The sequence below is a fragment of the Mandrillus leucophaeus genome, unplaced genomic scaffold (genome assembly GCF_000951045.1).
Source record: "Mandrillus leucophaeus isolate KB7577 unplaced genomic scaffold, Mleu.le_1.0 Scaffold432, whole genome shotgun sequence".
Classification (NCBI taxonomy): Eukaryota; Metazoa; Chordata; class Mammalia; order Primates; family Cercopithecidae; genus Mandrillus; species Mandrillus leucophaeus.
The window spans coordinates 679,580-688,144 of NW_012104610.1; the positions used below are offsets into that span (position 1 = coordinate 679,580).

General features: G+C 49.6%; 1 protein-coding gene across 4 annotated transcripts in view; it reads left to right on the plus strand.

Annotated features, from left to right (window-relative positions):
- Window positions 1–460: 460 nt before the first annotated feature.
- Window positions 461–8,565, plus strand: part of CLPB (ClpB homolog, mitochondrial AAA ATPase chaperonin) — a 150,470-nt gene continuing 142,365 nt past the window's right edge. For 3 of the 4 annotated variants that reach the window (XM_011993658.1, XM_011993659.1, XM_011993660.1), the window contains exons 1-2: window positions 461–1,069; window positions 4,757–4,808. In XM_011993658.1, the coding sequence (XP_011849048.1) occupies window positions 667–1,069; window positions 4,757–4,808 (455 nt within the window). In that variant the 5' untranslated portion in view covers window positions 461–666. The remainder of the gene's footprint in view (window positions 1,070–4,756; window positions 4,809–8,565) is intronic. The other variant, XM_011993661.1, reaches the window with a different exon arrangement.

Consider the following 8,565-nt stretch of genomic DNA (forward strand, 5'->3'; position numbering starts at 1 on the left):
AAACAAACAAACAAAATACGTATATATTATATTGTGGGCCGGGCGCGGTGGCTCACGCCTCTAATTCCAGCACTTTGGGAGGCAGAGGCGGGCGGATAGCCTGAGGTCAGGAGTTAAGAGACCAGCCTGGCCAACGTGGTGAAACTCCGTTTCCACTAAAAATACAAAAATTAACTGGGCGTGGTGGCGGGCGCCTGTAATCCCAGCTACTCCGGAGGCTGAGGTAGGAGAACTGCTTCAACACAGGAGACGAAGGTTGCAGTGAGCAGATATCGCGCCACCGCACTTCAGTCTGTGCGACAGAGCGAGACTCGTCTCAAAAAAAAAAAAAAATTGTGTCGTGTGCTTCAACTAAACTAGGAAAGAAACCGTGGGATTCTAATCTTTAGCTCTAATCGCCACGCCCCTTCACCCGAACTCTATTTCCCAACATGCCCCGGGTTCCTATAAGTCCGCAGTCATTGTGACGTAGTCCCACAGCCTTCTGGGAAGCGTATTTTATTTGTTCTCCAGCTGGGAAAAGGCTTAGGGCTGTGGACTACCCCTCCCGTGAGGTAGTGCGCAACTCCACCCTGTTCGCGGCGTCTTCGAACGCGCCGCGGCAGCCATGTTGGACGTGGCCAGCACAGGGGCCGGCACCACGGGGTTATCGAAGCAGCTGTCACGATGCTGGGGTCCCTGGTGTTGAGGAGAAAAGCACTGGCGCCACGGCTACTCCTCCGGCTGCTCAGGTCCCCAACGCTCCGGGGCCATGGAGGTGCTTCCGGCCGGAATGTGACCACTGGGAGTCTCGGGGAGCCGCAGTGGCTGAGGGCAGCCGCCGGGGGGCGCCCTGGAACATCGCCGGCCTTGTTCTCCGGACGCGGGGCAGCCACCGGGGGGCGCCAGGGAGGACGCTTCGATACCAAATGCCTCGCGGCTGCCACTTGGGGACGCCTTCTTGGCCCCGAAGAAACACTTCCAGGACAGGACAGCTGGAACGGGGTCCCCAACAGGGCCAGACTGGGCATGTGGGCCCTGGCCACAGCGCTGGTTGTTCATTGCTACAGCAAGAGTCCGTCCAACAAGGGTGATTATGAGATCTGGATCTGAGGAAGGGAGAGGCGGGAAGATTGTCCTAACTTCGTATCTTAGAAGGGTGGGAGGTACTTATTAGGTTTAGATCTTTAGAGCCTAAGTCTTGGAGGGACTCAGACATCATCTGGTTACAGGGGCAGGGTGTTGCCCTAGAGACCTCATCACCTCAGAGTTGTATAATTTCCTATCATAGATCCGCCTCCCCTCCCTGGGCATCATTTTATCCATCTGTACAATGGGGATCTTGGACTAAACATCTAATATTACAGCATGGTCCCCTTATGTTTCTCATATTTTGCGTGGTCCAATTCCTCCTTCCTGAGATCTCCAGGAAACGGAAACTGTGGGGTGTTTTAAGGGCAACTTCTAGATAGTTTAGAGAAGTTGCCAGACTGCCCCCCCCCCCCAACCCCTGTCACCAAACGTGCCAGAGTCAGGAAGAACCTGACTCGGTTCTAATGCCAGCTTGACCTTTATTTATTTATTTATTTATTTATTTTTGAGATGGAGTCTTCTCTCTGTCGCCAGGCTGGAGTGCAGTGGCGCGATCTCGGCTCACTGCAACCTCTGCCTCCCGGGTTCAAGCTATTCTCCCGCCTCAGCCTCCCGAGTATCTGGGACTACAGGCGTGTGCCACCATGCCCAGCTAATTTTTGTGTTTTTAGCTGTTGGTCAGGATGGTCTCGATCTCTTGACCTCGTGATCCACCTGTCTCGGCCTGCTGAAGTGCTGGGATTACAGGTGTGAGCCACCGCTCCTGGCCAATTTATTTATATAGTGAAGGATAATTTCTTAACATTTTTACAGTACTGTTATTTTGATTCCTTTTGGAGTTAAGCGGCCTGAGTCTGTCAGTGTCAGGATTTTGCTATGTCTGGTCTCACATGCTGTTAGGTGATCTTGCCATGTGGGATAGTTGGCAGGAGAAGGAAGGTGGATTCCTGGAGGCCCAAGGGCAACTGCTGGGGGACTGGCTGATCCTGATTAGCATCTCATCTGGATCCATGAAGCTAAGCAGCAGCTGAGAGAGTGGACAGAGAGCCAGACTTATGACCTATGTGAATCCAGCCATTCAGGTTCTTAGTCATTCATCAAGAAGACAGACTGAGGCATGGTGTCCATAGATTCTGTGCACCCCAAGCTCTGAGAATTTGGAGCAAGAGTGGGGGAGTGGGGAGTGCCTTGACTTCCATTCGTTTGATGTGGCCAGTTGTAAAGGAAGGACTTTGGTCTGGGAGAGACAGCACTGGGGATCTTGTTTTAATTCTGTGTCTAACTCTCATTGTGAATTTGGACTTTTTCGTCTCCTCAGTGGTTTTCTGTTTCCTCATCTACAAAATGAGGGTGTTGACATAGACGCTAAGGGCATCTAGCTTAGGCATGCTGTAATCCTGTAACTTCCAGCAGTTTTGGGGGTACCCACTGTGCGTCTAGTTTTAGGCTAGGTGTGTGGGAAGTCCTAACTTAACACAAAATCAGTCAAGGGGATAGTGCAGGCAGTTGGAATGTAGGGCTGGTGAGTGGTGCTGTGTGTTGTTGGGGGATCAGAGGGCCAGTAGGGTCAGGAAAGCCTTCCTGGAGTGTTGGAGACCCCAGAGGATGGGAAATGCGAACTTGAGTTCTGAAGGATGAAGTAGAAATGAAAAGGAGAGTGACTTTGTGAGCCCCATGAGAGCAGGAAATGTATCTTCTCTTTTGTTTTTTCAGGTTATACCAGCAACTTTCCCTAATACCTAGACATCATTTGTCCATCACAGTGTCTGGAACTTAGTAGGTGCTCAGTAAATGTGTGAGACTTGGATTATATTCCATGCAAAGGCTTCAGGGAATGGAAATTAGAGTTTCAGGGCACCATGGTGTGAGCAGGGGCTTTCTGAGTGGCCAACTTGGTTGGAAGATAAGGTCTTTGGAATTAGATGAGAGCAGATGGAGTGGGGCTTGGATGCCAGTCAGGGGTGGGGTGGGTGAGGGTGTTGGAATTTCTTCTGTAGGCAGTGAAGAGTCATGGAAGGTTCATGAGCAGGGAATGTTCTGAGTCCAGTGTATTTGGTGAGGTCTTGCCTAAGAAGTTCCTGGGGGTTCCAAACTGGACTTTGTGGCCTATGAACTCCAGCAAGAATACCAGGCTCTGTGTATAATAGATAATGGTCAAAGCCGTGACCACTTCCTGCTGGAACTGACTTGCCAGCTACCCTGTCCCCTTGAATTAGAGTTTTGACCCTCAGTGCAGTATGGTAGAAACTGAACCCCTTTAGAAGCAAGGAGGCCCTGGTTCTTAGCTCATTCCTCACTCTGTAACCTTGTAGAAGCCACACTTTTTTCTGCAGAGTGAGGGGAGAGTGGATACAGCCATCTCTAAGGAAGTCTTGATCCCCTCCCAGCTGGTGGCTGTCTGAGCCATGCTTGGGTATGTGCTTTGGGTACATTTGGTGAGGTAAGTAGAAAGGACCTGTCACTGGAATCTAGGCCAGGAGGCATCAGTGTCTGAACCACAGGACTGGCTTTCATATGCATGATAAGGTGTATCGTACAGATAAGGAAACTCAGGCTCAGGAGGTTAGATAAGTGTGCTAGGTCATACAGCAAATACGCGACAGAGCCGGGCTAGACCCCAGGTCTGACTGTCTCCAGATCCTGCTCTTTCACTCCACTCCAGTGCATTTGCTCATGGGTGAGTCTGTTGGCTGGACTGAGAGTTCCCTGAGTCAGGGCTGGCTATAAGTCCGTTCAGTGCCCAGCAGTGCAGCTCACAACCAGGCTGGGCACAGAGGGTTCCATGTACCTGTTATTGAGCTATTTGTGCCTCTCCTGTTGACTTTTGAGTTTTTCTGAGTCAATCCAGTTTTCTCTATGGCCACAAGGTGGTGGCAACAGCCTGCAGGCTGCCCAGACCAGGCCAGACTGACTTAGCTAGCATTGCTTTTCTTCTAGGCTTAGTGTTTCCTAACCAGAATCTCTGCTTTGGGTCTCCCTTTCCTGTGCTTAGCACTGGGGAGTTTGCAGACATCTCAACCGTAATTTCATCTCCTTGACATCCTTGTGAAGCTGGCAGGGCAAGGAGTTTTGTCTGTGTTTTGCAGTCAGGGAAGCTGTGGTTGAGAGGGAGAAGAGCTGTCATGGTCACGTGGTGAGTAGTGGGAGTGGAATGGAGCCAGATCTCAAAGACTCCTAGTTGAGGCCTTCTGCATCCTCAGAGAGACCTGCACCCTGCTTGCTCCCCTCATTCTACCTTTCCCTTTGGGTTTATGACTTTTGACATCAAGATTCAGAACTGGGTTGAAGAACTAGAGTTGAGGGAGAAAGCGGACAAGGTCAGGGAATGGTTAGTAATAACTCTTACAGGAACATAAAACATACTATGCAGAGCTTCATAGATTATGAAGAGCACACTATTTACCATAGGCAAGACGTGGTGCTAGCAGTTGACATGCATTCCCTCTATGATGAGAGGAGTTAAGAGTTTGGGCTCTATAGTAGAAAGGTGTGGAAGTCAGGTTGTTAACAGTGGCCACCATGTGGGAAGGGAATGATTAGCTTTCTCATTATATATTGTGGCATCAATTTGCTTGTTAAAGTCCACGATTCTAAAGTACTGCTGCTGTCTTAGTGGGCCCTCCATGCAGTCCCGAGGCAGGTGTGTCCTGGCCACGGATCTGACCAGTGCCCCCTTTCTCTTCAGATGCAGCCCTGTTGGAAGCTGCCCGTGCCAACAATGTGCAAGAAGTCACCAGGTGAGTTGAACCCCAGGCCTTGCTCTCCCTGACAGGAGAGGCTGAGCAGGGCGAGCCTCTTCTTGTGTGATGACTTTGCTTTAGAGGAAATCCTCACCCTAAGCTGGAAACTGTTCCCTGTGACATCTCTGTAGTTACAGAGTCACCTGGGCTCCCTTGACCCAGATCACCCCTTAGATATTTTCGGTAGGGAGTCAGCTCCCAAACATCCCTGGATCCTTCAGCTATTTTTTATTTTTTATTTTATTTATTTATTTTTTTTGAGACGGAGTCTCGCTGTGTCGCCCAGGCTGGAGTGCCGTGGCACGATCTCGGCTCACTGCAAGCTCCACCTCCCGGGTTCACGCCATTCTCCCGCCTCAGCCTCCGAGTAGCTGGGACTACAGGCGCCCGCCACCACGCCCGGCTAGTTTTTTGTATTTTTAGTAGAGACGGGGTTTCACCATGTTAACCAGGATGGTCTCGATCTCCTGACCTCGTGATCCACCCGCCTCGGCCTCCCAAAGTGCTGGGATTACAGGCTTGAGCCACCGCGCCCGGCCTTCCTTCAGCTATTTTGTTCTTCACTAGGTTGGTTTGGACTCCCCCCGACCCCCACATCCTGTGGGTTCTTCTCTGAATCTTCTGATTTGTTGTCATTTCCTTGGGGATAGCCACGTGTTACTGCTTGCTGACTGGACAGGTTGCAGGTGGGCATCTATGGAAGGGCTTGGGGATTTGGGACAGAGTTGGAAGAAACCATCTGCCAGAAGGTCTGGGGCTAGAAATGCCTGCTTTCAGGGCCAGGGGCCCATACCTGGCTCTGCCCAGGGACAGACTGCATTTCTGTAGCTTCACTGGCTCAGCTAGTCCCCAGTGACCACTGGGAGGTTGAATTTGAGGCTTATTATTCGGCAAGGGCAAGATTCAACTAGGCTCAACCCAGTGCCAGGTACAGGGCAGAGTCTGTGTCCAGGATGGATGCTCAGTCTGGGGCCAGCATGGGGCATCAGTTACAGGGCTATTGGTTAAGGGCAGAGGTCTTATTCTTGTTGAAACTACTGGCCCCCACTGGGCCTAACCTTGGCCCCTCTTGGCCCTTTATATAGAACTAGGTGGCCACAGGACACCCCCCTTCCTTGCCATCATGTCCGCATGTTAGACAAGAAGTCAGGTCTTGGGGTGGCTATTCCACACCCAGTGCTACAGGCCCTTAGTGTTCTTCCCCACTTCAGCTTCCTGAACATACAAGAAAATGTTGAAAAGCAGCCATGGCCCCACCAAGACTTACTGCTTTGATTCCCTTTCATTTTATCTGCAGCATTATTATTGATTCTCAAGAGTGCTTTTGAGTATTAATGTTCAAGCCCTAGTTTTTAATAAACCACTTTTGGAAGTATGGGCTGGGAGTTGTTTTGTAGCCAAATAAATATGATGGAGCAATAGTTTAATAAACATGCAATGATGCATCTTAAAAACCAAGCACAGATGTCATCCTGTTGTTATAAGAGCCATTCATAACTGCAGGCTGTGTGTGGCATCTTCATTCCTCGAGAAACAGATGTGCCTTGCTTCATTCTGCTGCAGTGCAAGGGAGTTACGAGTATGGAAACTGACCCTTGCTGACCCTGGAATCACCTGTTGGCTACTGCTGAGGGCTGCCAGGCTGCGGCTTTCCCCTTTTGGCGGTACATTTGCAGAGCAGCAATGTTGGGAATCCATTCTTCCATCCCCCAGGGGATGCCACTACCCTATTCCATTGAGCTGCCAAGCATTGATTATTTAGTTCTTTCAAATACATGTTTTTCTAGTAGCAATTAAACACCCACCTCCAAAATACAGAAAGTAATTGAACTTAACAGTGTATGTGTGATTCAGACAATTTTTCTGAACATTCGTTCTCATGTGGATAGTATCTGTGGGGGCTTTTCATGTGTATCCCCAGGCTGTAGCCTGCTTTTCTCCTGCCTCCTCTTGTCCCACCTCACTTGGTCAGGATGACCCTGTCAGAATCTCCCTTCACTCCACGTGAGGACATCAGAGATGAGCAAGGCACAGACCTGCCCTCAGCGCCCATCTCATACAAGACCACAGAGCTGGGAGCAAGCTGAGCAAAGGTGGGAAGCAGATGCTGGCTGGCTGCTGGGCCTGCAGAATATGTTGATGCTCCTGAGGTGGGATTTGTACAGAGTGTCAGGAAAGTGGGAAGGTTGTCTGAGAGAAGCTGGAACATCCAAGGCCTGCCACGCCCAGGGTGAGGAGTTTTGAACTCTTACTCTATACACAGTGGGGAGACGTGGGAAGTTTTTGAGCAGGGGAATGACCCAGTTAAGGCTGACTTGCAGAGGAATGAAGGATGGACTGCATTGGGGAAAGGCTGAGAGCCGATCTGTTAGGAGGCTGCTTCTGTTTCAGTAAGACAGATTCAAGATGGTGAAGGCCTGAAGGAGGACATCCTTCCCTCCCCTTCCCCCAAAGCAGTTCTTGATTATGAAAGAATGAGTGGGCCTCTGCTGGGCACTGCAGGTGAGGGTAGAGGGAGCCTGACTATCCTTGCTAGAAGGAAACTTTCTGGAATTCCTACAGCAGGTCCTTATTCAGCCTTTCTGTACCCTAGACTCTGTACAGGTGGTTCCTGCTGCTCTTTATTTCTTACTCTGTGTCCTGGGCTCTTAGCTCTACCCAACAGACCTGCCTACAGCAGGATAGAATCCCATGCTCATTTTTTTCTTTTTTAAATTTACACATACAGTCATGCGTTGCTTAACAATAGGGACACATTCTGAGTAGTGCAATTTCATTACTGTGTGAACATCATAGAGTATACCCAAACCTAAATGATAATAGCCCACCACACACCTAATCTATGTATGGTATAGCCTGTTGCTCCTGGGTTAGGAATCTGTATAGCACATTATTGTCCTGAATACTGTAGGCAATTCTAACACAATGGTAAGTATTTGTGTATCTAGACATATGTAAATACAGAAAAGGTAATTTGTTGCACTATGATGTTGAGACAGTTACAGTGTCACAAGGGGATAGGAATTTTTCAGCTTCATTATAATCTTATAGGACCACATCCTAAATGCAGTCTATTGTTAACCAACACATCATTGTGTAGCGCATGACTGTAGGTTACATATGATTGGGTCACCATGTATATGATTGGTATGGTCAATGATAGCAGTATTTAGAACAAAACTCAGACCTAGTAAATAATATTGTCCTTTACCCTTCTTCCCCACTTGACCTCTCTGGGGCTCTGTACTGTGCCTGTCTCTACTTGACCTCCCCCAGCTCCTGTCCTTAGCCCCAGAGTCTTGGGAAAGTTCTGGATAGTGAAGGGCAGAATCCTAAGGCTCTTCTGCTCCAAAGGGGGAGGTGCTCGATCTTCTTCTTCAAGGACACCCTGCAATCTTCAGTCCATGGGCCCTGGATGCGAGTCCTCCACACAGACGACCCTCTGCCCTGTGTGTTCATTATCCTCTGCTTACACCTTTCAAAGCTCTAGTGCTGCTTTCCTTACAGAGCCTTCTTGGATTCCTCCCAGCTGGGTGTGATCTCATCTTCATTTGCCCCTTTCCCCCCACTTTCATCCTTAACCTTCCTTCTGGTCTGGGAGAGTATGAGGGTCATCTAGGAAGGGCCATGGCAGCGTGTCACAGGAGGGAGCTCCTTTTGTGGAAGAAAAGCTGGAGGTCAGGTTGGAGAAGTGGCGCTGAATGCCACTTGCCACACTGGTCTTTATAGGAAGAAGTCTGTGGACTGTATTTCA